Below are 16,252 nucleotides of genomic sequence, written 5' to 3'. Positions count from 1 at the left end.
GATCTGGAGAGAGAAAAAAACAGGGAGATTTGCTTCTTGGGATAATGAGGTCAGTGTTATTTGAAAGGGTGCAATCTGGATAATGATGTTATGTTTGAATATATGTTTTCTCCTACAATGATCTTGGAGCTTTTAGGTTATAACAGTGTATTTAATATGTATATACTTAGACAGTAAATGAAGTTATGTTTTTGTATGATAATTCACATTGTTTACTGTATGCAGACTGATTCATGATGCTAGATTCAGTACTAGATTTATCATGGCACATTGAACCATGCACACTGTGTGATTATATTGTTAAAATATCAGATATTTTCTTCTATTGTTGAACTTATAATATTCAGAATGATCACGTATGCAGCTTATTTTTTGTTGTATCAACATGCATCTATTAATAAAATTCAACTTATTTCCATTTAATTCAACATGAATATTCAGTATTAATTAATCAATTGATTCAGTATGGTTGAACAAACCTATTTCTTGACTCTTTGTCTGACTGTTTATCCTTCTTTCTTTCTTTCCTCTTCCTATATTCTTTTATTCTTTCCTTCATTTCTTCATTCTCTCATTCATTCACATCAGTCAGACGCAGTTAATTGATTGGTTAGTCATTATCCAATTAAAGTTCTAGGAATCAATTCTGAAATCACTATACATATAAACTAATATTGATTTTGATCCAGAAGTTTAAGTTATTATTCTTATCCTGTCATGTTAAAATATGTATTACTGTATGCTATGTAATTACAGATGCAGACCGTCTTTTTAGTCATCCTGTGAGCTATGAAACAAAATATCTGTATATAATACTTCTATGTTATGGCATTAAAATATGTCCTTCACACTTATGAATGACACTGACCCCCAGACATTCAGGGTCATAGTTTTGAATTGAAAGAATAACTTATGTCTTTAAATTTGATTAACAGGACTATTTGGTATGTGGAGGGCTGTGGCATTTGCGTGTTACGAACATCTTAAATAGCAACATTATCATGTAAATTTAACATGATGAATTTTATTGTTCACTCTCTTAGTTTGGTAATGATGTGATGTATATTTTATTATTCTGTATATTTTCAGGGGTGCTGAGCTATTTAAACGTGTGCAATCTTACAATGAGCATCATCAAAACAAACGGGGCCAAGCTTTAAACATAACAGAGGTATAGTAACATTTTATTGTATCCATGGAAACTTATTTAATCTCTAACCTGGTGAATTTTTTAACTGGACTTATCCATTTCCCACTTTTGGAACTGTCCATTATCCATTTAAGGATATTAAGATGAAAAATTAAGTTATAATCTGCCAACAGTATATAGCCTGATCACATTGCCCAAATATGAAGGCTGGCCTAGCTCTTTATAAATACTGGTGGCAAAAGCTAACCACTTTTTGATAGCCGTCCGGTTAGCTCAATAGGTAGAGCGTTGAACTGTGAATCGGGTCACCCAGGTTCAATTCTTAGACGGCACAGGTCACTTTCGTTGCAATTAATCATGAAATCTTTTCTACAGTCATTCGCTCTGTACCTCTGCTCTGGTATGTACAAAAGTTTCAGTTCCTTGTGAAAGTGAAGGCAACTAGTACTGGTAAACTGCTTGACAGCCTGCCCAGGAACGATACGGTTGTTGAACTGTGCTCTGGTGAATTCAATGTGGCATACTGCCGTGATCCGGAGTGAAAACTACTAACACCACCACCATATATTAAGCACTTTTTGCTCCAGCAGGTTTCAGGTTGATGTTATAAATAGTTTCAGATTTTCAAATTTATGTATGATCCACATCTAGTGAAGATTTTGGTGTTTGTAGCCTGAAATATTGACTATCCAATTTTGTTCAACCCATTAGCTTAATTATTATACCAGCACCTTATCAAAGTGATGATTACTTGTAGTTACATTTTGTATTTTAGTGGTTATTACATGAAAATCCTGTTCGACAAATCGTGTTAACTTAAACATCATTTAATGACTATGAAATTGGGATGTTCATTTAAGACATCTTTTGCTAACATCATTTGTATTTCATGCTTTTTGTAAACAAAGTTTAAAGTGGCATTCTGCTTTTATTTTCTGTTGGAAAAACAATTTTGTGTTGTTTCAAACTACATACTTCAGTATATTTATCTTGGAAAAGTGCATCATATCACTGTTAAGCTTTCTTCAAAACAGCGCCCCAAGAGCTATTTATAGCACATAGTGACGTTTGTTTCTAAATATAGAAGATTGAGAAACAAATTATCCTCTTTACTAATTCACTTTTGAGAGCCGACAGGTAGATAAGAGATATCGAGGGGGTTCCTTATTGTTTATGTATTTTATCAAAGACAAATTTAATTTTATACCTTAATTCTTTTGATATGACAATTTTATGAAACGATTTAGCTAAAAATAACATTTACTCTTTAGAAAAGTTGAAGGTTGCTTTAAATGATGAACAGATACTTCATGACATACATTTGTATTGAATAACAAAGTTTTATTCTGTTCTGTTCTATTATCAGGATGAAGGCAATGTACGGGTATCAGGTCCATTAAGGATCTACTGGGGATTGAAAAAGCCAATCATATTACAGCATTGTGATGAAGTACCTGCAATAACTATACCAAAGAAACGCTTCAGTGTAATTGGGGATAAAACTGACCTGCAGCCCCTCACAGAGGTCAGCCATGTAAGTAATTTCTTACAATTACAATAATTATTTAGGATATTTCACTCAAGTTGAACTTTTTCTTGTTAAGTTTTTAAATATCATAACCATGTACAGTTACAAAATAACGAGAAGATAATAGTACTTTGTCTTGTGGAACCTTATGACCTATCAAAATTTTTCAAAAAAGAGTTTTAAGAAAGGTATACCAAGTACATACATGTGAACTTTTTTTGATGATTAAGTGGGAGATTTTTCTTCAAAAAGAGGGAGATTTTAGATTTTCAAAATACAAAGAAGGAAGTTCTGACATCAAAAATAGGGAGATTTCTTTTAATTTGTTAAAAAAAAACCTTATTTTAAGAAAAATCTTTGAAAATATTTAAATATGGCTGCTGCGGAGAAAATGGGAGTCTCCCGCCAAAAGTGGGAGAGTTCACATGTATGCAAGTATTCTTAATTCAAGTTATACTTTATACACAACTGACTGAGTGAAAGTTATTTTTGTGGAACCTGCTTGACATAGATTGAGGGATTATCAAATAACAAAGCACATAGTCAGTCTCAATGGGATGTAGTGTCACATAAGGAATAATTTTAATTGCTCAAAGGCAAAGGTTATGGTCACATTGTGAGGTTAAATTTCGAATACTGGCCTAATAATATGCAGACCATAACTCTTGAATTTTATGGGGTATCTTGAAATTGCTTGACACAAATACTATAAACATGAAGAAACATTTGTGTTACTCAACTAGAGTCATCTGGTAGCTGTAAGGGCTTTTTAAACATACATGTATTAGCACAGGTTTAAGCGGGGTTTTTTTTGTGTAGGAAGTCCTTTTGAAGGCTAGCTTAACCTTTTACCCCATTAGCATATATATTGCGAAAAATGGCCATTTTCATTGAAAAGCCTCCTGTAACAAGTTCAAACTGCTATGAAACTATGAAAAATGCTTCAATATTGATGAAACTTGGCACAAATGTTGACTAGAACAAAATTGCCAAAAAAATTTTTTTCCATCAAAACTGATTTCAAAGTGCTGCATCTTCTCAATGAATTGAGATAGAGTAAAAGGTTTTTCAGCGTTGGTTACTAGTTACCCTAAGATCGACCTGAGGCCATTTTTAGCCTGTCACATGTCCAAAATTTTCTTGGCAATGAGGGGGACTACCGCCCCCCTTCAAACCCCCCAAACAGAAGGGGGCACATCCCCCCTTCTGGCAATCCCCTGATGTAACATTTGAATGGGGGATGGCGCCGAAAAAATGGTCACTTTTTTTAACAACATTTCTCAAACGAAAAAACAGTGTTTTTAACTGTTTGAGGCCTCAAAAAAAAGGGGGGGGGGGGTGTGTGGCAAAAAGCCGTCAAAAAACATGCTTATATGAGGGAAAAGGTTAAATCACTTATTTGTACACATGAAAAAATGACTATGAGAAAACTTGCACATTAAGTGGTTTTTCTGAAGTGTGACTGCTTGAAACGCGTATGTGAAAGTGTAGTATATGTCACATGGTTTGATGTTTTATTACCCTGTAATGCCAACACACCTATGTAAAATTGACAAGAACATGCATGCAAGGTTATTGGGTGTTACTTCTATACACTTGTGACGTTAAACTTAAATCAAATTTTATGGACAAGTTGCAAGTTGTTAGTTGTCCAGAATTTAAGATTTGTAAATATGGCTGAATAATTGCTGTGGTATTTTCTGAGATAAAAGTCACTTTTAAAAAGTGTTGTATACCTATACCAGTGAAACAAATTCTAGCAAGTAATAATGTTCTTTCTAAAAACTTAATCTGTAAGGTATACTTATAAACACTTATATAGTAATATTTTATTAGAACTTTATAAAGATTTTTACAGGTTATATAGCCCTGTATATGGTTGAAAGTTAATAAAGCTCGAGCTGCAAGGCATAGTTAATATAATACATTTATAAAGGCATAGTTAATATAACACATAATATATACTTGCATATTCTTTTATACTTATTTGTAACTTTTAGGAATCAACAAATGGAAGTCCAACTTCACCTCGTAAAAGTCGGTTTAGTGCTGGGTTAGATGATAGTGTGATTTCCTCGCCCTCGTCTGAGGTAGTAATGAGACGGACAAATATCAAGAAGTCAAACACGGTAGCATATCGAGGTGACCGACCTAACAAGTGGAAAAGGGCATCAATTAATGGCCATATATATAATTATGATGTAAGTGAGAATAGAATAATATCCGTACATAGATATAAAATATCACTCTGTGAAGAAGTATGTGCATCCTTAGGAATTGCCCATGCTCAAACACAGATCTAAGGTATTTGATTGATCAGAAACTTGAACAGAATGTACACTAACCAATGAAAATCATAAGATTTGAAATGAATCCCTAAAAAAAAAGAGTTTTATAACCTTAAAGCCAGGACTTGAACTGGTGACCCTCAGTATGCCATTCTACAGCTTCTACTTGGCAGCTTACATATTCTCTTCCCTGTGTGTAAACAGTTTTGTACTGAAACACATTATTCAATAGTTGTATTATTACATACTGTTTAATGCTAACAAAACTGGCGGAATTAAATAATCAAAGTTGAAATTGTTTCGAAATTTACAAAATCTTAATATTTTCATAGAATTTGTAATAACTGGTTAGTTATCCAGGAAAGCCTGTTATTTGGAATAACCACCAAGAAATGACCAAAAACGTATTAAAATTGGCATAAAAACTAGACAAACCAGCCATTTTTGGTAGGAATAAAATTGTTTTAATTTTAGTACACATACTGTTGATGATTTAAACGGTGACTTCCTCTACCTCTCTCTTGATGTTTACATGAAGAATTTATGTCAATAAAACACTTGTGATCAAGTACTTCTTTACTACCTGTTTCAGAACTGTCAACATAATATTTTGTGAATTCAGTTATCTGAGTAAGCCTTGTGCAAATGAGATATAAAAAGATAAAATAATCTGAAAAGAAAAAAATACATTTAACATGACATGATTGTTAAGGACAGCCAAATTTGTATAATAGCATTTCAAGACTGTGTCACATGTTTATACAAAATATTCTCACATTCATGTTGAATAACTTGGACACAATCATGGAAATTGTTTTTTCTCCTTTCACCTGTTAACTGTCATGTTTTTGGGATTGATAAAACATAAGAATTAATTGACTACAAATATATTTCATGTAGAGAAATTTTGTCACACACTAAAGTGGCAAATATTTGATATGACACACAGACTGTATGGTAATCTGAATTATAAACAGAGAAAAAAAACACACAAAGTACTTTGTTTAATTTATATAATAAACCTGTTCCATTTTGAATTGAAATTGTCCATTGTTTAGTATGAGCGATGTTGATGTCAAAATGCTAAAGTCAGATTGTGGTTGGGCAGATTGGCCTGGTGCTATACTGGTGTCTGTGGCACATCTCCATAGTTTACATTTAGTTTTAATTTGATATTTCAAAATCTTCTTCACATGCAAGGGACATGTTGATTGAAATTGTTATTTATGCTGGTATTTCTTTAACACCCTACACATGTAATGTAACATTTTATCGCAAACTTTCAGACAAGTGTATTTACACCAGTACTGGGAAGTTGTACCAGTGTTACTGTAGATAATAAAATGACAGTGAGTCAGGTCATCAAAACTTTACTGGAAAAATTTAAGGTAAGTGTTTTATACTTCCATCATTTTGACACCCTTGATGAAATACTTCAAATATAACTACGTACATGTAAGTAAAAATAATGGAAGAGAAATCTGTTATTGTTTGTATGATATAAATATTTATGCTACTGTCTAGAAATATACATATCAATGTAAATTATTTTTGCTGATTTGATATTGTTACTTTATTCATGCAACTTACTTTATTCATACAAATTTAGTTTCATCTTAAAGGGAATCCTCTGAGGTTTTTTACCATGATGAGCCTGGAAATAATTTTTCCAAGATTAATTTGAATTTTGAAGATTTCCATTGGATGTAGGTCTGGACATGGAAAAAAATTCAGATAATTTCCGCATTCTTGTTTTTATTGCTATGAATGTTGAATGAATAATGAAAAGCATTGCAATGCTTCTAACTCAAATTCGGCTATGAATTGCACAAATTTAATTTAGATTTACAGTTTAATTCTGAGTATATTTCTGTGTTAATTTTTTCAAACTTGCCCATTTTAAGTGCCTCAGTTAAACTATGTAAAAATCTTCATTTTTATGTGTTTAGGCTAATGGACAGCAGTGGAGTTCCTTTAACAAAACTCATGTAATGAGTAAAGTAATACACATTTTAAGATTTAAATTTGAGCTTCCTTAAAGTTAAATGCTAACACTGTTGAATTAATATACATGTAATGGACTTGTCCAGTTTGAATATGGAACAGTTTAAGGGGGGGAGGAGGGGGGGTCAGTATAAAAAGCTTAGATAAAGCAGCTGTCAATACAGAGTCTTGTCAAATTGCACTGATATGTAGGCTACCCTGGCTCTAAAAGAATGCACAAGTCTGTTGTCATCTGCCACAAGTGCTGAAAGATTATTTTTATAAGTTAGTGATGAATGAAGGTATGAAGGGAGGTCATTGATGGTTGAAGGAGGTATTTAATTATTAAAGGGAGATAATTTTGTTTCTTTGCAGGTTGAAAATCAGCCAGAGGAATATCATTTGTTTATAATAACTGAACAAGAAGGTAATTAAATTTTTCAGTGTCTACTTGTATATGTCTGTTTTCTTTTGATGTTCCAAAAAGTGATGTTTTTCATTGTACTTGATAAATTTTAATTGAATGAGCATAAAAGTACATCAAATGACTTGCATGTGCTAATGAGATAATCAAGTACAAAGTATGTTGTTTACGTTCAAGGTTTCATTATCATTTGCATAGTGGCTGAACATGTAAAAGTTACCTTTATGATGTGCAATATTATCTCTTTATATTTAATACAATCAATCTTTCTGAATAAACAATTCCAATAATTAAATTACTATTGTATACATGTATACAATATATAAGAAGAAAATGTCATTATATTTAAAATATTTATTTGATCTTTGATTACAATGAAAGTTAGAAGCAGATTTTGAACAACACGCAAGTTGCTATCTGGAACTAACCAGTACTGGTGTCATAAGAGGAAACATGGCTGTGACCTCAGTACGGCTTAAACCCATAATAGTTTGGTTGAGATGCAGTGACCTTAACCACTGAACCAACACTCTCCCTTAGTTCCATTGGAGGTTGAAATTTGCATTAATTATAAAATATATGTGTCTTGCCACTTTTAGACTCATTGTTTTTCGCTTTTGTTTCAGGTGAGAAATTGTTGAAAGATACAGACATTCCATTATTAGAGAGACTTGTTTTTAGTCCAACAGACTCTATTAAAATATATATACGTGATCGATCAGATAACACCCCTGCTGTAAACCCCGCCCACATTCCAGGTGACTCCTCCCCTACCACAGAAGCACCTTTAGAGGACACGCCTCTACCTGAGGAGGTAAAGTGTTTAGTGTTATTGCATTTTTTTGTTGTTAAAAGTTATATAAATCTTGATGTTGGCAGGATCTGAAAACTTACAGGATCATAAAATATGCATTGATAAGTCAAAAATAGTAAAACATATAAATGCAGTTGTTTTTTTTTTTGGATGTAGTCTGTGTTTATTGTCACTATGTATGAAAAAATTAAACCATTTGATATACCTAGCCGCTCACCAATAATCACCTTGGTAATACAATGAAAGCTGTTCTACCACCTGAATTTCCATGTAAGCAAAACTAGAGGTTTATTAGTAACAGAGGTATTTATAGAAATTTCAAGGAAAAATTAGGTGTGTTTCCATAAAATGATGTAAGAAAGATATGCGACAAAGTGTATTGGTTTTAGGAATACCATTTTCAACCATCTGAAATACCATCAACTGCTGTATATCATTTTTACTTGGAAAAAACATAATGATCAGTGAATAATTAATATACATTATATTTCCTATCATTCTATGCATTTACATGATATAAATTGACTTTAACAAGATACAATAAAAGAAAATGATTCAATGATTTCAAGAGATGTTCTGAATGTCAAGATGTCAAGAACATACTTTGAAAATAAAAAGTAAGAAATAATCTATTTAATATATTGTTACACAGGTGGAACAATTACTGAATATACCTGAACCAGTGTTGCGAGGATTGCTGGATAAATTCAAACAGGATGAGGAAAAAGAAGTTAGACGATTGAAAGCCAAGTAAATATTTGTTTTTATTTCATTTAGAGAATTATACTTAAAAAAAAAATAAGAAGAAAAAAGTTTCTGGTAGACAACATATCATTGTATCATAGTTTGGGGACCTTTCTGTTGAAAATGTGTCAGAGTTAAATCGTATACTTATACATGCACAGTGCGTTAACTGGAGTGCAGCCATCAGTGTAATAGATATTTGAGCTGCGTCACAACAAAACCAACATAATGGGTTTGCAACCAGCATGGATCCAGACCAGCCTGCGCATCCGCGCAGTCTGATCAGGATCCATGCTGTTTGCTTACAAACCCTATAACAAGTAGAGAAACTGATAGCGAACAGCATGGATCCTGATCAGACTGCACAGATGCGCAGGCTGGTCTGGATCAATGCTGGTCCCAAACCCATTATGTTGGTTTTGTCATGACGCGGCTTATTTGTTTTTGACAGATTTACTTCTATGATATTTTTCTGATATATTTCAGACATGAAAGAATAAGAAAAAGAATACGGCAAATAATGGAGGATAAAAGAGCCAACACTTCACGATGCTGATAACATTCGACATGATCTTAGTGGTTTTAACACGATTATTTTACTGGAATAAAATCAAACTCTCCTTTCTCGAGAATGATAACGTCAGGAATATTTTTAACTCGATAGATGTTGATCATCGCTGATTAAACTGACAGAATATTGTTGATCAATTTGTCTTGTGTCAGAATATTGTTGATCAATTTGTCTTGTGTCAGAGACATAGATATGTTATCTACATCTCTGCTTGTGTTATATGGAGTAAGCTTTATAAGTTTTAAATCAGAACAACGAGTCAACTTTGCATTTTACTTGTAGAAAGGTGAGGATTTTATTTAAGAGTGTGAATATTAGAATATTCACATGGATTTTAACAAAAGAACAAGTCGTGGATTTTATTTTAAAGAGCAGAAAAAGGAATAGGTTATAGTGATGAAAACACATGTGATGTTAGAGATATGGGATGTATAACTATACTGATAGAAGATGAGTGTTAAAGTGTGTCGGATGTTAAATTACAACATGTGGAGAATAGTTGAGCATTTCTTCCAATCTTCATAATGCATGAGATGTGACAATGTGTAATCATGATTTAGCACTTATTTCAGGCATTTATATAACAGTTCCTTACAGATTTAATTCTGCAGGGGACAAATTTTCATTTTCATAGGATATTCCTTGTACAAAATGTAGATAAAAATATGATAAATATCATATATAATCCAAACTCATCATCATCACAAAATGAAAAAAATGATTTCATCTTTTGAAAAAACATCTTAATCTTGTGCCAAATACACGCGTAGATAGATTACATGTACATGTACACACATTCCATAACTATTGCAGCTTGAAACATGGCAAAAAATATATAAGATTATTGAAAATGAAATCTTCAGTGTTTATTAAGATAATTGAAATTCATAAGAAATATAATGTTGCTTATGTATTACATCTTGTAGGCATGATCTTATTTGTCCTATATTTATAATAATGATGTAAGTTCTGTTTGAATTTGACCTCCAATTTAACTGTTATCCATTTGTCGAATTTGTGCACTTGACCTGCCTTGTTTTGCATATTGAACAATCTTAGTACATGTTTCAACATGTTTGAAAATCGAGTTACAGACATACTGTTCACACTGCATGAATGTGTAGCCTTGTCTGCTCCTAAAATTGGTAGCATATATTTGTTGTTGTTGCTGCTAGAGACCAAAGGGTGAAGGTCAAGGTCACTAAGTCATGTGATAGTAATCTTCACATACAGAGAAATTTGTTTTTCTTTGTTATAATTTAGCTTTCATAGGATGTTTTCTAGGTCAGCATGCTTATGGTCTCCGTTTTACAATCATGAAATAATGTACAAGTGGACATTTTACGTGTGCAAAGTAATGTAGAATGTAAATTGTGTAAGCGTCATTTGAAGTCCTACTAACCTGTTTTGAGATTTGTGATATACTCCATAATGTTCCGTTTGAAAAGCCTTAGATATCGTCTTGACGATGAAAATTTGATAAATATTTCTTTTTATCCCAGTCCCCTCAGTTAACAACACCCACCAGTTCATATTGATCTTTGAAATATTTATAATACATGTACATATACTATGTAGCTTATGTACCAAAACTTTACACAATATGTATGTATGTTCTAATTGTGGTGTAAACTGACTGTGTAAAGCAATAAATGCCGATGTGCTTCCAGTGTAGTATTACAGTATTTGATGATAGTTTTGGTCAAAAATAAATCCCATAGCAGCATTGTAAAATAAAGTATTAACATGTAATGGCACTTTCAAGAACATTCTTCAGTGTTGTAAAATCTTGGAGCATTTAATTCTCTCTTGAAAATTTATCAGAAATCCATAACTTGTGGCTAGTTTGAGCCAGATAGCCTTTCTCTATATATTTCTCATTTAAGATGTTTTGACCAGGGCAGCCTCTAAAACACTGTTTTGACTGCCTAACTTTGTTCATGGCTAGACATTTCTTGAAATTTTCCAGTTAATTTTAGTTTTCATAGTGGATAAACAAGTCTACTTCCATATTTATGCAAGAAAAGTACAAGTTAAGCTATGTAGGGTTCCAAGAAGGGCATAGTGATTGGAAGTAGCATGTGCTTGTTACTGAATGATATTGTACACATAAAATTGTTTAGGCTCTCATGACATGATACAATGGTTTTGTTTATCCGCTGTGGTTTCTAGTTTGCCAGTGATTCAAAGAATGATAGTCCTCTTTATATTCCCTTTATTTATGAAAACATTTGTATTTTACAGAATGATTTTAATCTTTTTAAAACTTCATTTATTTTAAACTTTATTGACAGACAGAGTTCTATGATTGTAACAGTCTACTTAATTTGCTGGCAAATATTTCCATGGTTATTTTATGGACCAGTTTCATACAATAATGTCATTCATTAGTGTGTAGTTTTCATTTATGTAACATCTGAAAGAATTAAATCTCTTGTATGAGGCTTGTTTTCTAATACTGTGCATTAATCCTTTAAAGGGAGCAGGAGCCTAGTGGTTAAGGTGTCTGCCTCTCAACCCAGGGATCATTGGTTCGAGCCCTAATAAGGTCAGGACCATGTTTCTTTATAGGACACCAGTGCTGGTTGGTTCCAGGAAGCTGACTCAAAAGTGATTAATATAAGTTGTAAAACTTTCTCAATCTAAAATAAATATGTTGCATATTGCATACCATTAGTTTTACATTATGTCAGACCAAATTATGTTATTTTTCAACATCATGTAAACTAAAGATGAAAATGATGGTTTGAAATATTTATGTAATTTTACATTGTTTTAAGAAAAATACTTAACATGATTGTCAATTGGGCAAGGTACATGTAAACATGAGACTGTCCGACTTTATCATAGGTCTTGTAAACACTAGACATTTGTCATATTGACGGATGAAGTAAACTTCTTGCATTTATATCTGCTCATATCAACATTCATTGTTCAACTGTTTGTTAATTATGTGACTGGAATTATTGTACAATAATATAGTATTATAATTATATGATACATAGATTTTTTTGCATGCCCTATATTTAGCAAACTTCTATAAACTATTATAATGATAAATCTATCCAACTAGTGGTTTAGTAGAGACTTCATGGTTTGTTCATTTGTCGAACTGAATGCATAACACTGTAAAGAGAAATTAATGATCTGTGCAATAGAATCTCTTCAGTTGTCTTAAACATGCCTTATAAACATGGGGGTATTAGCTTTGAAGGGAGTAGGAAATGGCATGATGAGGGATTGCTGTTACTAAAAAAAACACTCTGATTATCTTTAATATTTTGTCATTTGATCAGAATTAGATTATAGTATTATTAGGACAAACCTGAAATTAGTTTAACATATATGGAGCAGTAAAATCATACATGTGAATTCTCACTTTTAGCGGGGAAACTCCCACTTTCTGCAGCCATATTTTCAAAGATTTTTCTTAACATAAGGGGTATTTTCTCAAATTAAAGAAATCTCCCTCTTTTGACATCAGAACTTTCTACTTTCTTTATTGCAAATTCTAAAATCTCCGTCTTTTTTAATAAAAATCTCCCACTTGATCATCGAAAAAAGTTCACATTATGTATGGTAAAATCTGGATTGGACAAAATTACAAGGCAGTGATTTGGTGAAACAAAATATATGGCCTTTTTTTTTTTTAAACTGTTAATGTGTTTATCAAATTTCAGGCATTTATCATGGGACAGTAAATATAGTTGATTTAGCATTAAGATTTTGGAACTTAGCAAATAAAAGGCATTTGTCACAAGGCAGTAAGAGAATTAAATAAACTTCAATCATTTATCATTGGAATGTGAATTGGGCTGGGCAAACATGAGATTTTTATTATTGGCCGGGTTGCACAGGTGCAAACCCGGGTTATAGTATGGTGAATGTCGGGCGGTGGGCGGCGGGCGGGCGGGGAAAAATTTTTCGTAACAGTTTTCTCAACAACTACTTATCACAGCTTCTTGATATTTGGTATACAGCATAAGCACATGGTCCCATACCGTGGGATTCGATTTCAGGTCTGTCGCTCATCCACTTCCTGTTTTTCCACTTAGTTAAATTAGTTAGCTTTTTTGACATTAATGGTCAATGGTAGGAAATTTTCGTAACAGTTTTCTCAGCAACTACTTATCACAGCCTCTTGATATTTGGCATACAGCATTGACACATGGTCCCATACCGTGGGATTCGATTTCAGGTCTGTCGCTCATCCACTTCCTGTTTATCCACTTAGTTAAATTAGTTAGATTTTTTGACATTAATGGTCAATGGTAGGAAATTTTCGTAATAGTTTTCTCAGCAACTACTTATCACAGCCGCTTGATATTTGGCATACAGCATTGACACATGGTCCCATACCATGGGATTCAATTTCAGGTCTGTCGCTCATCCACTTCCTGTTTATCCACTTAGTTAAATTAGTTAGATTTTTTGACATTAATGGTCAATGGTAGGAAATTTTCGTAACAGTTTTCTCAGCAACTACTTATCACAGCCTCTTGATATTTGGCATACAACATTGACACATGGTCCCATACTGTGGTATTTGATTTCAGGTCTGTCGCTCATCCACTTCCTGTTTATCCACTTAGTTAAATTAGTTAGATTTTTCGACATTAATGGTCAATGTTAGGAAATTTTCGTAACAGTTTTCTCAGCAACTACTTATCACAGTCTCTTGATATTTGGCATACAGCATTGACACATTGTCTTATACTGTGGGATTTGATTTCAGGTCTGTCGCTCATCCACTTCCTGTTTATCCACTTAGTTAAATTAGTTAGATTTTTCGACATTAATGGTCAATGGTAGGAAATTTTCGTAACAGTTTTCTCAGCAACTACTTATCACAGCCTCTTGATATTTGGCATGCAGCATTGACACATGGTCCCATACTGTGGGATTTGATTTAAAGTCTGCAGCTCATCCACTTCCTGTTCACATTAATGGTCAATGGTAGGAAATTTTCGTAACATTTTTCTCAGAAACTACTAATTACAGCCTCTTGATATTTGGCATACAGCATTGACACATGGTCCCATACTGTGGGATTTGATTTTAGGTGTGTAGCTTATCCACTTCCTGTTTACCTACTGAATTAAATTTTTGACATTAATGGGTCAATGGAAATTTTTTTTCGTAACATCACAGCCTCATGATATTTGGTGTACAAATGCAACCCGGCCTTTTCTGTCTTTGACCCATTTTTTTAAAACATGAACTAAAGAGGTTTTTTTTTTGTTTTTTTGTTTTTTTTGCAAATATCAGACATTTATAATTGGGTCATTATTGTAGCAGGCAAATTTTAGGCATTTAGCATGGGGATTGAAAATGGGGCAGGGTAAAACATGAGGTCATGAAACCGAAAGCTGGGTTTTTGCAACAGATAAATTATCATATTTGTTATTATCATTAAAGGATCAGACAAATTTTAAGCATTTATTGGATTGTGAAAGAGCCAATGTAAGCATGAGTTTGTTGAATTTTTAAAGTCGTGTTTTGTAAACACCAGACATTGAATTAGAAGTATTGGCGTGAGTGAGATATTTATCATTAGAAAACTAGTAACCAGATCGAGCGAAACATAAGACGTCTATTCATCGTAGAAATCATACGTGTATGGTGTATTTAAAAATGTAGTCTTGTTAAATGTATGTTTTGTCCTGTTTGTGTTATATGATAAGCACATATGATGTGATTTTATATTTTTTGTTTACAAATAAAAAATTATTGATACATTTTACCATTTTGTTGTTTTCATTTATTGTTCCTTTACAAAGTGAGCTTTTACTTCACTCTATCACACTATTGTTACTTCAGTCTGTAGATTAGGTCAAAACTTTGAACTTACACATGATGCATATTCATGGGAGAGTTACATGACCATGATGTGTTTATATGCAAGATGTACAATACTTCAGTGTGTTAACATACAAGATGTACAATACCGCACTGTGTTAACATACAAGATATACAATACTGCACTGTGTTTATATACAAGATGTACAATACCGCACTGTGTTTATATACAAGATATACAATACTGCACTGTGTATATATACAAGATGTACAAAACTGCAGTGTTTATATACAATACTGCACTGTGTATATATACATGATGTACAAAACTGCACTGTGTTTATATACAAGATCGTATTGTGTATATATACAAGATGTACAATACCGCACTGTGTTTATATACAAGATATACAATACTGCACTGTGTATATATACAAGATATACAATACTGCACTGTGTTTATATACAAGATGTACAATACTGCACTGTGTTAACATACAAGATGTACAATACTGCACTGTGTTTATATACAAGATCGTATTGTGTATATATACATGATGTACAAAACTGCACTGTGTAGGCCTACATATATAAGATGTACAATACCACACTCTGTATATATACAAGAAGTACAAAACTGCAGTGTTTACATACAAGTGCAGGTGTATGTATACAAGATGTACATAACTATAACAGGCTCCACTTCTCTCAGCACTGGATAGCATAAAATCAATGTATAAACTGCCCTTAATAGTATATTTTAAGTTTTAAGTAAATACTGGAGACAGTTTTTGAGAAAATATTCAAAGTTGAACAAGGGAAATGATAAGGGTTATCTGCCCATTTGAAAAGCATTCTTAATGGTTAAAAAGTGTTGTATGTTTGAAGTGAATACCTTTGATAGACTTTGATAAATGAACCTTTACAAAAACATTAACTGGGGCAAAAAAG

General features: G+C 32.6%; 1 protein-coding gene across 1 annotated transcript in view; it reads left to right on the top strand.

Moving 5' to 3' along the window:
- LOC132747642 (ras association domain-containing protein 4-like) overlaps positions 1–13,338 on the top strand; it is a 44,867-nt gene extending 31,529 nt beyond the window's left edge. Inside the window, exons 4-11 of the mRNA XM_060737079.1 lie at positions 1,090–1,171; positions 2,517–2,684; positions 4,679–4,879; positions 6,253–6,354; positions 7,325–7,376; positions 8,000–8,187; positions 8,840–8,937; positions 9,418–13,338. Coding sequence (XP_060593062.1) covers positions 1,090–1,171; positions 2,517–2,684; positions 4,679–4,879; positions 6,253–6,354; positions 7,325–7,376; positions 8,000–8,187; positions 8,840–8,937; positions 9,418–9,487 — 961 coding nt within the window. The 3' untranslated portion in view covers positions 9,488–13,338. The remainder of the gene's footprint in view (positions 1–1,089; positions 1,172–2,516; positions 2,685–4,678; positions 4,880–6,252; positions 6,355–7,324; positions 7,377–7,999; positions 8,188–8,839; positions 8,938–9,417) is intronic.
- The last annotated feature ends 2,914 nt before the right edge of the window (positions 13,339–16,252 follow it).

Source organism: Ruditapes philippinarum, unplaced genomic scaffold (genome assembly GCF_026571515.1).
Source record: "Ruditapes philippinarum isolate M1 unplaced genomic scaffold, ASM2657151v2 ctg573_1_1_1_1, whole genome shotgun sequence".
Taxonomy (NCBI): Eukaryota; Metazoa; Mollusca; class Bivalvia; order Venerida; family Veneridae; genus Ruditapes; species Ruditapes philippinarum.
Note: the sequence above shows the minus strand (reverse complement) of the source record. Positions and strands in the feature narration are given on the sequence as shown.